Here is a 21277-nt window from a genome sequence, read left to right on the forward strand (position 1 = left end):
ATATCCAGCTCCACTTCTAAAGGAACTCCAGAACATCTTACTTTTACCAACTACATGAAAAATATAGTGATTGTTGATGTGGGGATGAACTGTTAGAAGTAATTATAAAATTTTAGTCCTTGTAACTTTAACAAGTTTATTCCCATTTAGAAATCTCCAGTGCATGCAAAATCAGATGTACAAACTATTAATTCCTTATGATTAAGAGAATATGTCTCACATTTTATTCTAACTGCAAAGTGCTTTCCAAAAGTGCATTTTATTTGCTCCTTACATCTATTTGTGAGGTAAAGTAAGCAAATACTTTAATTCCCATGTTGTATATTTGGAAATCGAGGCCTAAAGAGATGAAATAACTTTCTCCAGTTTCTTGAAACCAATCCATGACAAAGCTGGGTTTCAAATCCAAGTCTTTATTTTTCAAAAATTTGATGACCTAAATAAATAATTGGATGAAGTGTAAAGTTAACACAAGCAAGAGCAAGTCTTGTCTAAGAAGCTCAGTTTTCACGGGAAAAGTATAATACACGTGTAGATATACATTATCATCCAGCAGAGCTGAAGGAAACAGAAATAGGTAGAAAAACAAATATTGAAAGATGATAATTGTTCTGCTGTAAATACTGTGAATATCTTTTGTTCTACCTAAGCATACTTTGAATTGGAGAGTTGAAAATTATTTAAGATTGGGAGCAGATAAAAATCAGCTGGCTTTTTTCAGATCTTTAACATCAATTGTATCTTTTTTTGTGTGATTAGTTAAAAGGAAATAATTTCTTACCATTAGACATCCGAAAGGAGAGTTATGCAGTCTTTGTTTGAGATTCACAGTGGCTGGTAAAGAAGAGGTGCCCAGTAAACATTTCCTGAAAAAATAAATTGTCTTAGAGAAGGTTTTAAAGTTCTTCATTTTTTAAATTCTTATTTATTCTTATCTCTGAAACAGACAGAGAACAAATATAAAAGAGTCATTGTTTTGGAATATGATATATGTTTTAGCTGTGTTATATGCAATTAGCAGAACAATACTCCTAATTCTCTCCTGACTCATCAAAGACAGCTGAGCCAACATGAGGGGTATCATCTAGCTGCACACAGAAAAAATATTCATGATATTTTATAACACATTTCTCATATAAACTATATTTCTTGACTATTCATCAAGTCACTGGTTCTTTCCCCGAGTTTTTGGAATGATCCAGACCAGGAGACTGATTTTTGTACAGCTGTTCATCATTATTGCTTAATTGACAAAGTCATCAAACTTATTATATTCCTTAGTAACAACCTGTGAGTTCATGCACACTTAGTGAAACAGTCAGTAAGCCTACATTTATTGAATTAGCACCTATTTTATTGTAAAACATTTCCAAATGATTTTCAAAACCTTTTATTTAATCCTTGAAACAATGTCTCTTAATGTGGAAATCAGACCACTCCTATTGTATGTTTCTTTTTTTTGTCAATGACAAGCACCCAAAGGATGCTGCCTTTCATTTTCTTTTAATTTATATTTTATTTTATTTTATTGACTTTAATTTACAGTGCTCTGTTAATTTCAGGTGTACAGCAAAGTGATTCATATACATATGCAAACATTGAATTGGAGAGCTGAAAATTATTTAAGTTGAGGAGCAGAATAAAAATCAGCTGGCTTTATTCAGTTCCTCAACATAAATTATATCTTCTTCTTTGTGATTAGTTAAGAGGACATTTATATATATATAATTTTTCAGATTCTTTTCCATTTCAGGTTATTACAATATATTGAATATAGTTCCCTGTGCTATACAATAGGACCTTGTTGGTTATCTATTTTATATATAATAGTGCATATATGTTAATCCCAAACTCATAATTTATCCCCTGTCCCCCCACCCATGCCTTTCCCCTTTGGTAACAGAAGTTTGTTTTCTTGCCTGTAGTCTGTTTCTGTTTTGTAAAAAAGTTCATTTGTATCTTCTTTAAGATTCTGCATTAAGTGATATCATAGAATATTTGTCTTTGTCTGATTTATTTCACTTAGTATGATAATTTCTAGGTCCAAAAACAATTAATAAAATATAATTCTTATTGTTTACCAATTATATAATTTTGTGGACTCAACATTTGTAGATTTTAAATTTAAGCTTTTTTTTTTTTTTCTTTTGCGGTACGCGCGCCTCTCACTGTTGTGGCGTCTCCCGTTGCGGAGCACAGGTTCCACACGCTCACGCTCCGCACGCGCACGATCCGCAGCCATGGCTCCAGACGCGCAGGCTCGGTGGCCATGGCTCACAGGCTCAGCCGCTCCGCGGCATGTGGGATCTTCCCGGACTGGGGCACCATGAACCCGTGTCCCCTGCACCGGCAGGCGGACTCTCAACCACTGTGCCACCAGGGAAGCCCTAAATTTAAGCTTTTAACTCTTCCCAGGTAACCCAAAAAGTTCATGGTACGTAATATTCTGTATTTCAGTTGTAATGCAATTTGGATTCACAATCTGTCTTGCTGGTATGAAGAAAAATGGTCTCTAGCTATTGAGAAATCCAAGTGACCACCTCATGTAAGAATCTCAGTGCTCTTTTTGATTCTCAATTTAGTTTGCCTGTGCAATAGCTCCAGTGAAGTGTTATGAATAGTATTTCTTAAGAAAACGAAACAAAATTCTAAAAAAATTCTAAAAAGCATGGAGAGAGGAAACTTCAGCCAGAGGTAAAAAGTTATAGTAGATAGATATTGCTCCATGACACATTACTCCGAAATTTAGTGACTTAAAATCACAACCATTCATTATTTTTTGCAAGGTTTGGGGTCAGCTTGGAGTGCCTGCTGCTCTGGATTGAACCGGGCTGGTTTGGCTGAGTGTTCCCACTCCTGTGTAATAAGCTTCAGAGTATGCTTTGAACTGACTAGCCTCTGGTCGCTTCAGCTGAGATGATGCAGCTCTGCTTCACGTGGGCTCTCACCTGCCACCAGGCTAGTGAGCACTCCTTCTCATGTTGATGGTGAGGATACAAGAGAGAGCAGGCCGTGTCATGAACAGGGCAAGCAGAAGTACACTTTTCTTTCTTCACTTCTCTGCTTGCATCACATTTGCTAACATCACTTTGGCCAGAGCATGTAATATAGAAAAGTCCACAGTCAAAGGGAAGACTAGAAAGTTACAAAGCAAATGGCATGGCTTGGAAAAGAATTAATTGGGACCATCAATGAAATCTGTCTACCACAAAAGGTGATTCATTTGTTAACAATGCTGTTGGAAAGACCTATCTTCTAAGACAGGGAATGATTCTCCCTTGGAGGGTGAAGAGAGTTCAGTTTTCAGTTTGGGGGCAAGATTGGGTCTCTAATTAAATTTCATTGAAGGGCATGATTTCACTTATATGTGGAATCTAAACAAATTAAATAAAGGAACAAATATAACAAAGCAGAAACAGTCTCACGGATACAGAGAACAGACTGGTGGTTTCCAGAGGAAAGAGGGATGGGGGAAGGGGCAAAATGGGTGAAGAGGATTAAGGGGTACCAGCTCCTATGTATAAAATAAATAAGTTACAAAGATCTAATGTACAGCACAAGGAATATAGTCAATGTTTTATAATAACTTTGTATGAAGTGTAATCTATAAAAATGTTAAATTTCTATGCTGTACACCTGAAAGTAATAGAAGTCAAATATATGTCACTTTTTTTTAAAAAAAGAGCTTAGTGAATGAAATGGGGGGCATTTGATTTTTGACATAAAGTAATTAGTACTGTTGGAATCAGCTTCCTGAATGCATTTATAATGACAATTACCTTCATTTAGAGAGAAACTAGGAACCTGTAAGAAGTCATAGAAAAAACATATTTTGAATGACAAGCCTTTACTTCCAAAATAAGTTCATTCTTCAATTATTTCTTTTGAAAAAACCTTTATTTAGAGCCTGGAAACAAGATTATTTTCAATTCAGAGTCATTGCAGTTAAATAGGCAATTACAACATAAAGAAATAAGTGTGTCAATAGGGCTAAATACATGGATTCTATGGAGTGCTATGTACAAGCTACATCATCAGAAATTAAACTTTGCAACACGTATGGCTTATTTTAACAGTTTTTATTGAAATATAAAAATGATAAAGACAGGTGTATAAACCTTAGGTTTACAGCTTGGTGAGTTTTCAGAAATTGAAAACACTGATGTAACCAGCTGTAAGATACTTTTGAATTTATTCTCTGTGCATTATCTCTTTTCCCTTATTATTGGCAAATGATTAGAATAGAAAATGTGTGTAGTGCAAATCATGTGGCTTTCAGTAGACCAGATAGCTGACATTTCCTTTTCCAAATTGGCATTTTTCTTGAGAAACATTAAAATTTGATGTACTAGTTATTGACACATCACCTCTCTGCTGCAAATCACCCTTAAATGAATAACTTAGAATAGTATATCTGGACCCTGTGCATGTTTCTCCTGTGGCAGACGGCATGCTTTGTGAGTAGAGGGTAACAGAGACACTGGAGTAAGAGAGGAGTTTCTCTTCCAAGTCTGATGTGTTTTTCTAGACAGGCTCCTGCACTATATGCAAATTTCTTAGTACCTAGGCTTCAGCAGAGCACACAGACCCTCCAGTTCCTTGGCTCCAAAAGTGCCTGATTTATAACAGCTCAGGATAGTCCCTGTGGGCAGATTCCTCCAGCAATGCCACAGTGGCTTCTCAGTGGGCGTTTCCAGCAGGACACCTCTGTACTTCCAGGGAGGCTTTGCAGCCTCTGCGAATTTCTCTACTCTCCAGTGAGCCAGAGATACACCCACCTTCCCTCTACAAAGAGGTCTGGGTGTCCACACTGAAGGAAAGGAGGCTTTCCCTTGGGTTCACAGTCTCATCCCTAGGGGTTCTGGTTGCTCCTAAATCTGTTATTCCTATGTTCTTTATAGTATCCTTTATTTGTTGGTAGACAATTCCCTGTTATGTTAATAGTTCCAGTTAAAATTTCCATTTTCAAATTACCGTGTGGCTCCTGACTCTTGATTAGTTCCGGAGTGACCTGCTTGCTTTCTTCAGGGTCCCGGAGCTCTTCTGATTCGAGACTGTTGATTCATGGTAGTAATGCTGAGTAGGTTTTGCATAATATTATTTGCCAATTTAATCCCTGATATTTAAAATAATTATCAATGAATATTAAACTCAACTTAACAGAATAGTAAAATCTACCTAAGAAGATATTGGAAAGATAATGATCAAAATTACATTGAAAGTAAGAAGCAAATGCTATTGAAAAGAAAGTCATCAGAAATGAATATTATTTGAGTACAAATATCAAGAAATGGTTAGGTTTTATCACTGATAAAATGATAGTAGCATCAAACTGTTTTTGTAAAAAAAAATTGTATTTACATGTTATTTATATATGCTCATACAATTAATTGATTGATTAATTTTTACAATAAAGCTATAGATGACTGGGTGATCCAACTTCTCCTAGCCAGCAAAAGCATACTTTATGCTGGAGATTTGACAGTGTTACCTCCCTTCTCTGATTTTTCTTAACCTCTTTGGTAGACATTCACTCCTCTAAATGATAAATAATTTTTTTCAGGCATGGTGATACCTCTACTCTGGTTATACCTGGTCTCAAAAACCTGGGAGACTTTCCATTTCCTGAAGATGATTATGTACTTTTCTCTGACAGACTTTAATACTTCTGTTTACCTTTGGTCTTCAGCAGTATGAATATATTTCTAGATTGTTTTATAATTCTTATTTGTGGAAAATTCTAGACCATTCATTTTCAAATGTTTTCTCCCCATTCTCTCCCTTTTCCTTCTGGGATTTCAATTAAATATATTTTAGACTAATATCGGCCTACATGCCTTGGATACTCTGTTCTTTAAAAATTGTTTTCAATAATTTCCTCTTTTGTTTCCATCCGAGTACTGTCTATTGACCTATGTTCAAGTTCACCGAGGCCTTCCTTGGATGTGTCAGGTCTACTGATGAGCCTGTCAGAGTCATGCTTCATCTCTGTTACTGTGGGGAGGGTACATTTATTTACAGCATGCCCTTTGCCATTTGCTTATTGTTTCCATTTCTCTGCTGAAATGACCCATCTATTCATGAATGTCTTCAAGTCTTTCCACTGGAGCTTGTAACATATTAATTGTAGTTATTTTAAATCCTCTGTCTGTTTGTTTTGTCTCTCAACAGCAGATTATTTTTTCTTTCCATTTTATAAGTCTCATAACTTTTCATTGAAATGTACATACTCTGTGTTGGGTAGCAGAGACCAAGGTAGATAGTATTTATGTCTGGAAATAAGCATGCCTCTCTCTCTGCTTGGCCTTTAATGAGGGGCTGTGCTGTGTTTCAGTTTTATTGGTTGCTGTGATTACCTTCAATGAACCGCCAGCCTCGGTTTCTTCAGTGTCACCTTGTGGTTAGGGTAAAAACCAGACTGATGGGATATCTGAGCATCTTCCAGGTGGTGCTTCATCCACCCTCAGTTTTAGGTGTTCCGTGTGAGCCTGTACCTTTGTCTCTCCATGCTCTTGTCCCTCTGTTCGTCTGCTGTTGCTGGTTTCTTGATCCTCGCTAGCCTGGGCAGTGAGGAACAGAGCTTTCTACATTTTCCTCATTCACCATCAGCCTTAGGCAGCTCATGTGTCTCTGAGTCTTTTGAGCCAGGTTTTCTCCATGACGCTGCCCTGCCTCCAGTGGTAAAGGATCTTTAATTTTCTGAAACTAGGAGGATTTCTTACTTCTCTCCTTTTCCCAAGCTCTGTCAGTTTTCACCCACTGAAAGGATTTGCTGCCTTTTTTTCAGCAGCTTAAGACTTTGCTCCACTGGGGAGAAGGATCCAGGTGAGAATTGTTTTCTCCCTCAGCAGCGCCATTACCTGAGGGATGCTTTCTCAGCTCTCTCCTGCCCCCAGACTTTTCAGAAGCAAACAGTGGGGTCCATGGAGAAGGGACTGCCGGCGTCTGTGCTCTCAGGGCTCTGTACTCTCACAACTGTGGCTGCTCAACTTTTAGCAGTTCCTTAAGAAGTTAGTTGATATCTTTTGTACCTGTTTGAACGGCCGCCTTGTTTCCTTCCAGTGCTGTGTTAGACGTGAATGATTGCCTGTGTCTTGTCTGTCTGGAGGCTCACTCCAGCTTTCCTTAGATTTTACTTTCATTATTGCCTTTCAAAGTCAGCACACTAATGGGTTCAAGAACAGGGTGATTTTGCAGATTGTCCAGCTTCTTCTTGTTTGGATAAAACTCTTTCCATCTATCTATCCTAAAATGGAGCCAGAACTCTGTAATACATGTCATTAATTAAGCAATTCCATAAAAGTTACCAGGATTCTGGGTACCTTTGGTTACTATGTTATAAATATTTTTAAGAAAACCAAAATAAGGATTTATTCTCTTTTGAAATACACAAAAATATAGTTTAAAATCTAAATGTTTTATTTTTATACCATTCAATTAAGAAGTGCAATTCCAGTCTATTTAAAGTAATGAGAAAGAGACTGAGATTTCTATTGATATATATACTTGGGGGAAGCTATGTACTTCGAGATACACAATTTAATGTCTAGCAGATTTTTTATTGAGTTTCTTTTTATATTTCAATATTACCCATGCCTGAGAGTATCTATAAGATAGGTACAATTTAAAGGAAAATAATATGTGGATAATTATAGACTCAATACTCATTTAAGACTATAATATGACAAACACACTTGAAGCCCCCGTAGGCTCTTCCCCACTATATTTTCCTTCTACTCTAGATATAATTCCTACCATGAGTCATATGTTAACCAGTTCTTTTCATTCTTACCATAAATGTATTTGTCTCTAAAACACGGTTTATTTTTGCCTGTTTTGAACTTTATGTAAATTGAGCTGTACTGCATTCTATATATATGTGACATTGAGCTTGGAGATCCATCCATGTAAACACCTGGGTCTGTAAGCGTGGACCTTCAGAAGCAGAGCCAGACAGCCTAGTTCTGAATATTATATCATTAACTTATTAGCCTCCACAGAAAAGTTAACTCTTCTGAATTCTGTTTCTTTGTGTGTAAAACATATTGTCGAAATATACATAATATGGTTAATTAATATATTTCAAAGTTATATAGATCTTGATGTTTTAAAGTACCTACATATTGAAGGTGTTCTATTTAAGAAATAGGATACAAATTATAAATAACAATTAGCTATAAAATAGGATATTAATTAAAATAAGAAAAGAAGTCACAGAAAATTATAAATATATTTCTAAATTTTACAGAAATATATGACCATATAAACACATTCCAGGCCCTTGGAAAGGGTTTGTACAGATGAGGGGCTCTGAAACTTAAACTCTTTCAGCTTCTGGGCAAATCTGACTCTGCATATATGTAAAACATTTTGAAGAGTTGTTCCATAAAAGTGATTGATATTTTTACTTATTTTTATTACTCACTATTATATTAATGGAAACTTTTGCCAGGGTTATTTTCTCAAGGGAAATAAAATATAGTCTAACTGTTTACATATACCATCAAATAATATTGTTGTACATAGTTTTCATAATGTTGGTTTTCTACCAAAGAATGCAGTTGCTTGACTTTTTGTTTGCTTATCAATTTGGAAAAAAATTTCAATTCATATTAGTTTACTTTTCTATTGTATTTCTTTAAATTGATACATGAAATTCTTTACTTTAGGAAAAAAGGTATTAAAAGTAATGAGTTTACCAAATCGGATTTATATTATTTAATTTTATACTTCACTGTGCTTTTTATTGATGATAGGTTAAACATCTAAGAAAATAGACTAGTGAGAATCTTCCATAATTTTTAAAAAATCACATAAATTATGAGATAATGGTATTTTTGTGAATTTCAATATGTAGATGCATGCATAAATTACTTTTATTGCTATTTTATGAAAATATATTTTGTACACATATAAAGCTAGGAAAATAGCTTTCATAATATTACAAAGTAAAAGCACACTAGCATAATCAAAATTAGAAAGGAAATTAATGCCAGTGTATATCAAAGCAATGTGCATTACATAGAAAACCTCATTTAAAGTATTGTAATACTGGGACCATGTAATTTAAAGCTATGAAAAAGAACATAATATGAAATAGGAAAATAAACTTAAATTTGAAATTAACCATTTTCTAATGGATGGGATTTATCTTTTGGATCATAACAAATGCCTATGGGTAAATACATGCCTAAAATTCAGCTGTTTTATTCTGGTATAGTCATACCTGATGTTTACTGCCTTATACATTCTGACTGATCAGTGCCTATCCTCTATAGGTTGTTAAACATTATGATTATTACCCTTACACCACTGATTATAGTCAATTAGTAGTAGCCATACAATTTTCAAAATTTTAGAAGTGTGCTATAGATTTTCCTTTTTTCCACAGTTCCCTTTTGTACTACTTTGAAAATAATATAAGTAGTCAACTCAACAAAATAAATGGTTTTAGGTTTTTTCTATTGAATTTCCAGACATTAGTGCCCTGAGGCAACTTTTTAATGGTATAGAGGTTCATAAAGATTTAATCACTGAAGAAATATTTATGGAGAATCTGTTGGCAGCAAGATTATAAAGGTGTAATGGGGGTTCCGAATAAGTGCAAGATTTTGTCCCCAAATTCAGGGAGCATCTGTTATATAAGGACATAACTCTCAACCATGGCTGAGCATCAAAATCACACAGTTAGTTTAATCTACTTGAGATTGGAAAAATGCTGAGAAAATGAAAGATTAAAAGATTAGAAATGCTAAATCAGGATGGAGGTAAGGCGTAGGACTGATGTATCCATATTAAAAAAAAACCTCAAAAGGTAAGTTTTATGTTTGGCTAAAATAATGGAGAATCAGGAAAGATGAAGATGTCTTAAGAATTGCATAATAACAAGGGTTCAGTTCTGGAGTCTGGGCATTTGTTTGGATGCCAATTTCTGATCCCTTACTTTGGTTGGTGTCTTACTGTGTTGGACTGCTATAACAAAAGACTAAGTCTTGGTGGTATAAACAACAAAAAAGTATTTCTCACAGTTCTAGGGCTAAGTCCAAGATCAAGGTGCCAGCACATTAATATTCTGGGTGATGGCCACCCTCTCGATTCATAGCCAGAATCTTCTCCCATGTCCTCAAATCTCTGTAGGATAAGGGCACTAATCCTGTTCTTAAGGGCCCCACCCTCACAACCTAATCACCCCCCCAAAGGCCCACTATCACATTAGGCTTTAGTATTTCAACAGGTGAACTTTGAGTGGGGCACACAAACACCCAGACCATAGCAGTTGGTGACCTCAGATGAGCCCAAGCTTAACATCAGCATATTTCAGTTTTGTTATATATAAAATGGGGCTAATAGTAGTGCATTTTAAAAAGGTTGCTTAAAGGATAAAATCTGATAATTTATTTAAATTATTTATCACAGTGCCTGACATATTTAAGTGCTCAATAAATATTTATTGAGTTTTATAATAAGTATAGTGAAACAATCCATGCTTCATGCAAAGTGGTGAGACAATCTTGCTTATTCAGAAATGTTGTTTGAAAAGGTGATTATAAAGTTGTGTATTGAAAGAAATTGAGGCTGGAAGATTTTGCTTCTACTTGGAAGAAAGAGGAAAGAATAAGAAATGATATATAGATTAGAAGGGATCACACAATATGTTAATTTAGAGCATACTTACATTAAAAGGATTTCATATTACAGAATAACACAGATAGCAAAATAAGGTACTTTAATAAACATTCTCAAGGTTATATTCTTGGAAAATTTTCACATCATTTGGTGAAGGAATCTGTATTATAGTAGATTGGGAAGGGCCAAGCTTTCTAGGTAGCTATACAGGAAAACACATGGAAAAGTTGTTTATTTCAAATTTTATGAATAATTTAAAAAGTATTATTTGAAAATAGACTTTAAAAGACCTATGTGCAGTTTGGCATAAATGAATTTAAATATAATTACAAATATGAGATATACTTTCGGTTTTTATGATTATTTCCAGTTATTCTTGTCCCATGAGGGGATTCATCTCTGTTCTGATTTGGTCTCCCTGGTCTGTTTTGCTTGTGAGGAGTCTTTCTGGTACATGCACATCCTGTGTGCTTGTCTACCTTGTGCTCATTAGGTATCTTACTATTATATTTCAGGTTATCAAGATTTATTTTTGGCTCATAGTCTTTCTCAAAATTTCTTTAATTCTAATCATCCTGAATGATTTCTGCAAAGGTTTGGCTTTTTCTCATATTATACCAAGCTGTGTGTCAACTACCTGCCTTTATGTTAACCTGAGGGACAGCCTGGCCTTTCTGTTTGGTGTTTCTGTTCTCTAGCCTAAGTGCTCACCCAGGAGCCCTGTTTCTAATGGTAGCCCGTGGTGATGCAAGGGATGCTATCACAAATTGGTGTCACTCAGTGACGTCCTTGTTAGAATTTAATCTCCAAATTCTCCCCTATCGTGCAGGGCATGAGGCTTTTCCTCTAAGTCTATGAGATGCCCCTGGGAGCTGCAGAAATGTGTTATGATCAATCTCATATAATATGATATTGAGGAATTTTATTTTATTTTATAATCATTAAGAAAATATCCATCAGCTAAATAATCTGATGGTCAGAACATACAGTATGTTTCTCCTTCCCTCCTGACCCTCCTCCTCTTTCCCCTCCCCCCTGAAGCTCCCTCCCCTTTCCTCCCCAGCCTCCTTCTGCTTCTCCTTCTCCTTATTCTCATTCTTCTTCTTCTCCCCTGTTTCTTTCTCTCTCTTCTTCTTCTTTCTGTCTCTCTCTTTCTTGACTGGGAGAACATTTTCATTATTTTGAGGTCCATATTCAATAGCCCCCTAGTCATTTTTTTGATTGTAATTAATCTGTAGTGAATATCAGTTAGAGGGAAGCTATTTTTAACAGAAATGCACATGGTGTGAATATAAGTAAAGTCAGAAACATATGGAGTCAGAAACATATGGACTCAACTCTAAGTCTTGCTCAAATAAAAAGAATTCATGAAAATGGAAATTTTCAGGGAGCTGCCATGTAGGTCAGATTGTGATGATTCTCTGAGGATGGGGTCTTGGAGGAGCTTCAGACCCGTTCTTCTCTCTCCAGGGTCTGCTAGGATGATAGTTTTCACTGCTAGCAGAGTTACGAAGCTGGTGGTCCAAGGCTTCCATGCAGCTCTGAAGAGAGGGAAGCCACCAGCCTCGCTGTCCTTGCTGAAATACAGCCACTTTTTCCAGTAATGCTGTGTGCGCTGGTGTGAGCCTTTGTCTATTTCCAAAGTTCTGAATAAGTTGATTCTGACAATTTTTGCCAGTGTGTTCATTCCCTTTATGAAAGAGAAGATTTTCTGGTCTTTACTCTTCCAGAGGTGCTTCTTGGATTTGATTTTGATAAACAGCACAAGATTTTAAAATCTTTTTTCTAAAACGGTTATGCATATTTTCCCCCATAAATTTGAAATGCCATGGTTATTTTAGCTAATGTACTGATTATTTCTGGGAGGCTTAAAAAATCCTGTTCTACTGATATAGCTATAAATTTTATGTCTGAAACCACACTGTTTTAATATTTTTTCCTAGATAAAGATATAATTAAAGGATATAAAACTTAATAGACAAAAATGTGAAGAATGTAGTTAAGAGCTATTTGTTTTAGCTATAAATAAGAAAAATAACTTATACCTTTATTCATTAAAATGTAAACTGAATTAGAATAAATATGTAAAAATTCAATTATTTTATATAAGCTCATATATTTCAAATAAATACTGAGATAATACTTTTTAAACAAAACTTGTCTTGAGAAAATATTAATTACAGCCTATAAAATCTTGCAACTTTATAGAACTAACAGTGATCATTTTGGTAATTTAAAGATAATATTTTAAAATACTTTGCTCCTGAATACATGTTTTAAAAAAGTGAATTGTTGAAATACATTTTAAGTAAAAACAGCTAATTTTATTTAATTTTACTTTTTTTCTATAGGACTTTGGAGATGATGGATCCTTATATATTACCAAGGTCACCACAACTCACATGGGCAATTACACCTGCTATGCAGAGGGCTATGAACACATCTATCAGACTCATATCTTTCAGGTTAATGGTAAGAAATGTGGGGGTGTTTTAATTGCTTTTTGCTTCAGTAGGTATTCAAAGACTGTCACAGTTGACTAAGAAGGCTTCATTTTGAGTTTCAGGACTTACTGTTAATGTAAAACCCTTCCAATTAAAAAAAAGTGAGTAAGTAAATATAATAAATTTGTACCACTTTTCTCATCATGAAACATTACAGAGTAACTCATTCTGACTGGAAAATTAAAGCATAGGAAATTTAAACTATTTTTTCAACTTTAGAATATCAACAATTAGGCAACTGTATAAATTTCAGAAACTGAAAAAATTAAGCATTTAAAAATTTTAGTTAGACCAGATGTTTAGTTGATCTTATTAGTGATATAGAAAACTTATTTATGTACAAAGTTTTATAATCTCAATAATTAATTTAATGGCTATGAGCATTGGCCAAGTAGGCTGATATCAATCTTACAATCAGTGCTTTGTTTTATTTCTGACTTAATTCACATTTTAGTTATTTAGTTGAATTGATAATAGGATTGTATGTATGATTCATTAATACACACTAATTAATTTCCATACACATATATACATTAATTTACTTTATGGTTTACAAAAAGGAAGCAGAAACTTACTTGGCTTTCTGTAGGAACAGCAAGGTGGCTAGTGTGACTGGGATGAATTAAGAGGAGAGTGGAAAAAAAGTTTGAAAAGGTTGGGGAGCTTATGGTTTTGTTACTGAATTAAGTCATATAGACTCTGCTCCCCCTACCCGGCAGGGCAGGGTTCTTTTTTTTTTTTTTAATTTTTATTGGAGTATAGTTGATTTACAATGTTGTGTTAGTTTCAGGTGTACAGCAAAGTGAATCAGTTATACATATACATATATCCACTCTTTTTTTGGATTCTTTAGGGGAAGGTTCTTTTTCTGTTTTGTTCAAGCAGCCAATAATGAAGCTGCAGCTGAAATTGACAAAGCACAAGCTTTATTCAGAGACCAAAGAATGGAGAAGCAGGAACTAAGTTCCCAGATCAACTTCTTGCCTACCTGGCAAAAGGAATTTAATTTTAAAGAGTGAAGGCAAACGGAGGAAGAATGAGACTAATGATGGGGAGTTATGTGCATTAGTTTACTGGGGAAGGGGCAGTGCTTTTTCGAGGGAGAGGGGTGCCACCCCCCTTTTATCTTCTTTTGGTCCTTAGTGTCCAGTCATGGCCACCAGGTAGGCGTGTCACTGAATATGCTAATGTAGGAAAATCAGCATACAATGGGATTGAGGGTCTGTTGGAGGTCAGATTTATTCCCATCTTGGTCCCAGCTAGTTCCATTTGGTTTTTTTTGTTGGCAGCTTCCTTTCTTATCTCTGGACCCTTTAACTTAAAGATTTATGTTAACTTCTGCTAAAAGTGGGGTTGGAGGGTTTTGAGCAAATATTTAGGGCAGCTCTGGCAGAGTTTGAGTATTGTTGACACTCTACAGAAGGAGATTTAGGTTTTGGTTTCTGGTGCAAATCCATTTGTCAGCTAGACATGGGTCAAGGCTTGGAAACGGGCTTTCACAGAAACCAGTGAATACAACAGACAAAGTGTGAAGGAGGTGAGGCTTGTTCCCAGTGGTCTCAGATGTTTGGAGTTAGATGTTCAGAGATAGCAACTGTCCCAGAGGACTCAGTCTTGGGAGGACAGGACAGGAGTGTGTGTGGGATGTTCCCTATCTGGGTGCTGCATCCATGGCGAACTGGTGGTTGTAGGCAGCCTGGCCCTTGTCTTCCTCTTTGCGGTGATTTTTACCGACTAATGGCCTAATTGACAAAACTGATGCTTTGAGGGTTTTTTTTTTTTTTTTTTTAAGTTAGGGAGAAAGATTCTCCAATTTTGTGCTTGGCTAACCAAAAGTTCTGTCTTTTACCTCTCATCCTCACTTCTAGCCCTTGTTTGTCCAGTCTAAGTACCTACCACACTAGAGTTCTAGCTGGTTTGTAGAGCAATGCAGGGTCCATGTTCTACCTGCATCAGAACCACAGGAAAAAATATCAAAAATTTAGAACCTGAGCTTCAACAGCACTCTCTGGAAATTTGATTTGAAATCTGCATTTTGATAAGCTTCTCAGGTAATTATGATGCATGGTAGAGCATGGGAACCATTCTAAATGGATGCTCCTCTGAGGGTCTGCTCCCCAGTCACGTCCAATGTAGGTTTCTTACACAACTCACTCACTTTCCATGCTCCAGCTGGAAAGCCCAGGAAGAAGGCTTTGAGCCACACTGTAGGCATTTATGTTGTAAGATGTGCCTTGAGTGGTGCTGGGGAAATGCGGTGTCCCTATTTCATCCGTCCTGTGCATTAACTATTTGCTCTGATCTCAGGTTTTTCTGAAGATGGAATATGAGAATAAAGGAATAATGAGGTCTCAGAAACAGTGCTGCCTCTCCTCCACCTTCAGGCTTAGCATTATGAATTAAGAGGAATTCAATATTAACAGTGATTGCCTAGACTAAGTACTGGTGCTTTCCTTTTCCCAGGAACAAAGATCCCTAAACCTGGGAGTAAAACCAATGTCTTCCTATTACCTCCTGCTACATTTAATCTGCTTTGAAATCCTTGGTATAAAAGTTTTTGTGAAGGGATGGGGTTTGGAAAGAGAAACAAGGATATTATGTTCGTTGAAAGTGAACAGGTAGAGAACTGTGCAGTAAGTGGAGAGTCACTTGGGGTCAAGAGAGGGAATTTCATTTTGCAGATGTGATTATCTTTTATGTCGATGTGAATAATCCAGGAAAAATGAAAAGCAGCTCATATAAGAGAAAAAGCGGAAAATTGCAGTAATCAGGTCTTTAAAAAGTTGATACAATCTAGTACACAGATGGAAGGGCTGTTATTTGAAAGATTGATAGTTAATCTGTTGAAACAGGGAGGAGGACAGACAGTTTGGGAGCAGATGCTCAGGGTGGGAGCATGAGGAAATCCTCTTTGCATTGCTTGGATTATTTCAGTGTCATGAGGAATAGTCCCCTACATACAAATGAGTTCCATTCCAAGAGCACATTCATAAGTCCAGTTTGTTTGTAAGTCCAATAAAGTTAGCCTAGGTACCCAGCTAACACAATCGACTATATAATACCGTACTGTAATAGGTTTATAGGTTTATAATACTTTTCACACAAATAATACATAAAAAACAACACAAAAAATAGAAAACATGTTTTAATCTTACAGTACAGCACCTTGAAAAGTACAGTAGTACAGCACAACAGCTGGAATCCAGGGGCTGGCATCGAGTGAACGGGCAAGAAGAGTTACTGACTGGAGGGGGGACAGGGTGGGAGATGGTAGAGCTGAAGGATCGTCAGCAATAGGAGACCGAGGGCAAGCTGCAGTTTCACTCACACCTGACGTTGATGGCACAGGATCTTGTTCCTTGCTGGATTCAATTCTATCTACCCTGTTGAAAAAACAATCCATTGATGTCTGGGTAGCTTTTTTTTCTCGTCATAGATGACTCGGTAGCACTGGATTGTATTCTGAACGGCTGCTGCGACCTTCATGTACCATTCTACGTTCAGATCCTGTGCCTCAAAAACTAACAGTGCTTCCTCAAAGAAAGAAAATCTCCTTGCCATTTCCTGCATCATGAATCTCTTCAGTTCTTCAGTTACTTCTTCCTCTTGTCTCTCTTCATCCTTTCCCTGGGCCTCCTATTCCTGGTGCTTCTTAGCAGTACCAGGTACATCACCGCTGCTTTTAAACTTGCTTCCAGACATCCTGATCTTGAAATAAAGATACTGTACTACCGTACTGTATACAGTCCTGTACAGTAAAGTACACAAAAGCACAACTACTTGTAGAGGATGCACTTACGTGACAGTGTACACCAGACACCTGAACTAACTTATGTGACTGGACGTGTGAATGCACATTCACATCTTTGAAAGTTCGTAACTTGAAGGTTCGTATGTAGGGGACTTACTGTACCAACTATTGAAAGTGGGCAGTTAGTGAGAGATTTAGTGATTTGAGGAGAAAAGTTGTAGGGAGGTAGGGTTATAAAAATAGCAGTATGTAGTTGGAATGTTGGGCACATCTTTGGGTGTTCTTGAGATGATATATATTAGTATGTTTCCTTTCTGTTGTGGTTGGCTGCGAATTTGTAATCATAGAAAGAGGAGATTTGGCTTTACCAACGTCTTATTTTGTCACATGAGTACGTAGGAGAGAGACATTATAAGTTTAAGTACATTTACAAGAGAATGACTATAATGATGGAACACAGAATAAATGGTAAGGTAAGGAAAGTTGTAGGTAAGGAAAGACGTGAGACCATGAGAAATGAGGAACGAAGTGAAAAACTGACTGGGGTATTCAAGTTGGTAAAATACTACTAGAATGAGGTACTAGAGAGAAAGAAATGCAAAACCTTCCCTCAAAACATTTTCTGAAGGCATCTGGCAATATCTGTTTATAAGAAATACTTTTATTTAGTTCAAGCATATATAAAGGAGTATATGGACCATTAAGATTTGACAGATGTTTAGACAGCCCAGCTGTTCTTTTAAATCTAACTTGTCAGTTCTTGCCTTAGCTGAGAGGGAGAAATGAAGCATAGACTAACACTAATTCATCAAATTCAACCACAACCAATAAAAAACAACCAAACTTGTTCTACTGCATTTTTATCAACTAGGGAATAAGTGTATTTCAAGGATCATTTTTAATATTTAAACCTATTTGAAGAAGCCAAAAACCTGGGTAGAAAATGTATTATGCATGAATCGGTAAGAGATTATCTTCAGCTGCTGTAACAGACACCCCAAATAACAGGGGCATAAAGAAGGTATCGGTGTGGTGTTCTTATGTGTAAAAGAAGCCCAGATGATGTGGCTCAGGATGGCAGCCCCACAGTGCCATCACTATCCTAGGCTCCACTATTTGTGGTTAGAACATTGTTTCCTTTCTCAGTGTTTTCCAAATGGAGGTGAAAATTCCAGCCATCATTTTCACATTTCAGCAGGGAAAAAGTAATCAAGAGGAAGGAAAAATACTGCCTGACACCTGAGAGCCCACTTTTTAAAGAACTTTAAAGGAAGTGCCGACAATAACTGCCATTGACCCTCTAAATGCAGAGATTGCTAAAGAGGCTTCTTTGACCTTGGGGTTTGCCATTCACAACGATGAAACGTTCAGTTATTTAGGAGGAAGGGAGGAAGGTGAGAATAAGTACTGGATAGGTAACTAGTTGTGTTTATCACTTCATAATAAAATGTTTAGAAATGGTAGAGTTAGCTATAAAACAGCAGCCCTACAAGTCATTTGCTAAATAAGTGATTTGTCGCTTTTCTTAGTGTTTCCCTTTCCTTTGGTTTTATATTGGGCATAATAACTTTAAATGTATGCTTTGTGTATAAATAAGTATAGTAAACTTGAGGTCACTCAGAACAGTTATAGGCCAATAACAAAAGAATAGTTGAGAAGGAGCTGTGACACTGAAAAATACAATGAACATGCGAGAAAATGCAAATTAGGTAGACAAATAGCACATTTATGGACCCAATAAATCTCTAAAACTAGTTTAACTCATTTTTCAATCTCTAGCCACTTTTCAGAAAAGGTTAAAAAGACCTTTAGAAAATCAGGCTTCCATAGGGAAGTTAACATATTTATCTTAACAATTTGTCAATTAGCTATAAAAATAAAATATATTATGGATTACCATAAAAAGCTCTGCAAATACCACAAGTCATTGGAATTTGTTAAAGAGTGTTTTTGAAGTGCAAAGTCTATTTAAATATCCCTGGGTGCGAGCCAAATAAAAGTCTATCAATAGCCCTTTTTCTTTTCAAACAATGCAAAATTAGATTATTGAAATATGAGAGTGCTTCTGTGTCCTTGTCAGAAGAAACATTATGTATAAATCAAAGGAGCTTGACTCTACCAGTGGAATTCATTTCATGCTTTTCTTTTTCTTTTTACATAAAGCAAATTGGCTTTAGATCTTCAGCTTAGGATACAGAATGTATGAAATTTTAAAAGTAATTCAGTGTTTACTCTACCCTCTGGGCAGAAAGCTCGTCCATATTAAAAAAAAAAAAACCCATGTGCATGCTGTTATTTCTCCCTCCTTTATTGTTTAAGACCTCACAGATAATATCAAGTGGATTTGTTTATCTACTCATGTCAGAAACTTCTGCACAAAATTTCTGGTTCTATAGGATGTCTATGTAGAACACCTCTATTTTTCTCCTTCAGAATTTGGAAACATCATTTGGAGTTAGCCATATAGACATCAAAGCATCATCTTCTTACTGATAAAGCTTTTTAGAAAAAGTGGCTTAAGTCTGGAGCAACAGTGGTCTGCTTCTTCATGCATCATAGAATTGAACTTCCAGTTTCAGGCAGCCTTCCCTGCTAAGCTTTCAGCAAGGACAAAGCACAAATGGGAATATAACCTTCCTGCAGGCAGTAAGGTCCGGAAAGCAGGAAGCAAAAGGCCGAGTGCCTCCTCTCTCTTCTTCCCACTGTGAGTTACTAAAGTGTGAGAGAGAGAGAAGTTTTGAGGGTTACTCTGGCTCAGTGATTCTCTAACTGTGGTTTTTGAGCAAGTAGCATGAACAACTTATTTTATTTTTAATTTTATTTTTTAAAAACATTTTATTGAAATATAGTTGATTTACAATGTGTTAGTTTCAGGTGTACAGCAAAGTGATTTAGTTATACATATATACATATATATATTCTTTTTTGATTCTTTTCCCATTATAGGTTATTACAAGGTATCGAGTATAGTTCCCTGTGCTCTACAGTAGGTGCTTGTTGCTTATCTGTTTTATATACAGTAGTGTGTATCTGTTAATCCTAAACTCCTAATTTATCCCTCCCATCCCCTTTCCTCTTTGGCAACCATAAGTTTGTTTTCTATGTCTGTAAGTGTATTTCTGTTTTATAAATAAGTTCATTTGTCTCTTTTATTAAAATGCAAATTCTCAGGGTCACCCATACCTACTGAATCAGAGGATCTGGTCATGAGGTAGGATGATCTGTGTTTTATAAACCCACCTATTGACTGATGATAAAGTTGGAGAACTACTGGTCCAGCAGTTTGATTCCCCAGAAACATGTGAAGCAGGAGTATATGTCCTTCCTCAGATTCTCCAGCTTTATTCTCTTAATTTTGACTTTAAAATAAGCATATAGGGATCTCAGGGAGTGGCTGTTTCTTCAGGGGTTGAGATCCGACATGTATCAAATCAGTTTTGCCCTCAATCTTGATGATTTGCTCCAAGCCCCACTTGGGCCTCCTCAGCTGTGGTCGACATCCCCTGACAGCTGGTCATGCAGGAGTTTGTCTCTCTTCCACTCTCCTGAGGACTTTATTTGACACAAGAAGCTTTATCAGCCTCATTTCAGGTAGCCCAGTTGTGCCAGGAATTGAATGCCCCCAGGGACAGTCCTTAACCAATGAGGGACATGAGTCAATGGGTAAGAAGCCCAGCACCCACTCCTCAGTGGGAAGGTTCTCAGGTGCATTGTACCTGATTCCTCAGAGTGTCCTCACCGGAATTAACCCTTTTTTGTGCTAATTTTCTTTCCTCTGTTGTACTTTTCCTACTCTTTAACTTGTGCTTCCTGGGATCACTTTCCAAATCAACCATCTGAACCTAACTTCTTTTCTCAGAGCTGAATCTGGGGACACTCATACTTAAGGGGTGTCCTTAACTTAATGACTGTTGCTTCCCTTTTGTATCTCGACCCCTGAGAGCTACTGGTGGGCACTATATGTTTGCTTTCAGAAGGTTTTTACATATGATAGAACAGTACATTACCTCACTAACTCCAAGGCCTAAAGATTCTTTCTATTACTTCCCATGCTAAATTATGTGCAGTTACACTGTTTAACCAAGCTCTTCAGAGCTTCTGCAATTAGATTAAATCATGATATCAAGATACTCCAATTACGCAATAGTGAGAGCATAGATGTGCTCACATTTTAATAGATAATCTAATTATTAAATTCCCAGAGAGAAATAACACTTCAAAGATTAAAGTTACAATGAAATTAGTCCAAAGTGATTAATATCAAAAATTAAATTCTTCTGCCCTTGTGACATAAGGTCTAAAGAAAGTCTGAAAGTCTTAAAGACAAGTAAAATCTAAACAGTCATGTCCCTCCTTAATTTCTTATTTTGCTTCCTTTCAGTGAAACAGTTTCTTG

The 21277-nt window shown here is 36.3% G+C and overlaps 1 protein-coding gene across 3 annotated transcripts in view; it reads left to right on the plus strand.

Moving 5' to 3' along the window:
* FSTL5 (follistatin like 5) overlaps positions 1-21277 on the plus strand; it is a gene marked incomplete at both ends in the record, with an annotated part of 542883 nt that overhangs the window by 357215 nt on the left and 164391 nt on the right. For all 3 annotated transcript variants that reach the window (XM_082611409.1, XM_082611410.1, XM_082611411.1), the window contains one exon: positions 12978-13098. In XM_082611409.1, the coding sequence (XP_082467535.1) occupies positions 12978-13098 (121 nt within the window). The remainder of the gene's footprint in view (positions 1-12977; positions 13099-21277) is intronic.

Source organism: Mesoplodon mirus (genome assembly GCF_964341445.2).
Source record: "Mesoplodon mirus genome assembly, chromosome: 2".
NCBI lineage: Eukaryota > Metazoa > Chordata > Mammalia > Artiodactyla > Ziphiidae > Mesoplodon > Mesoplodon mirus.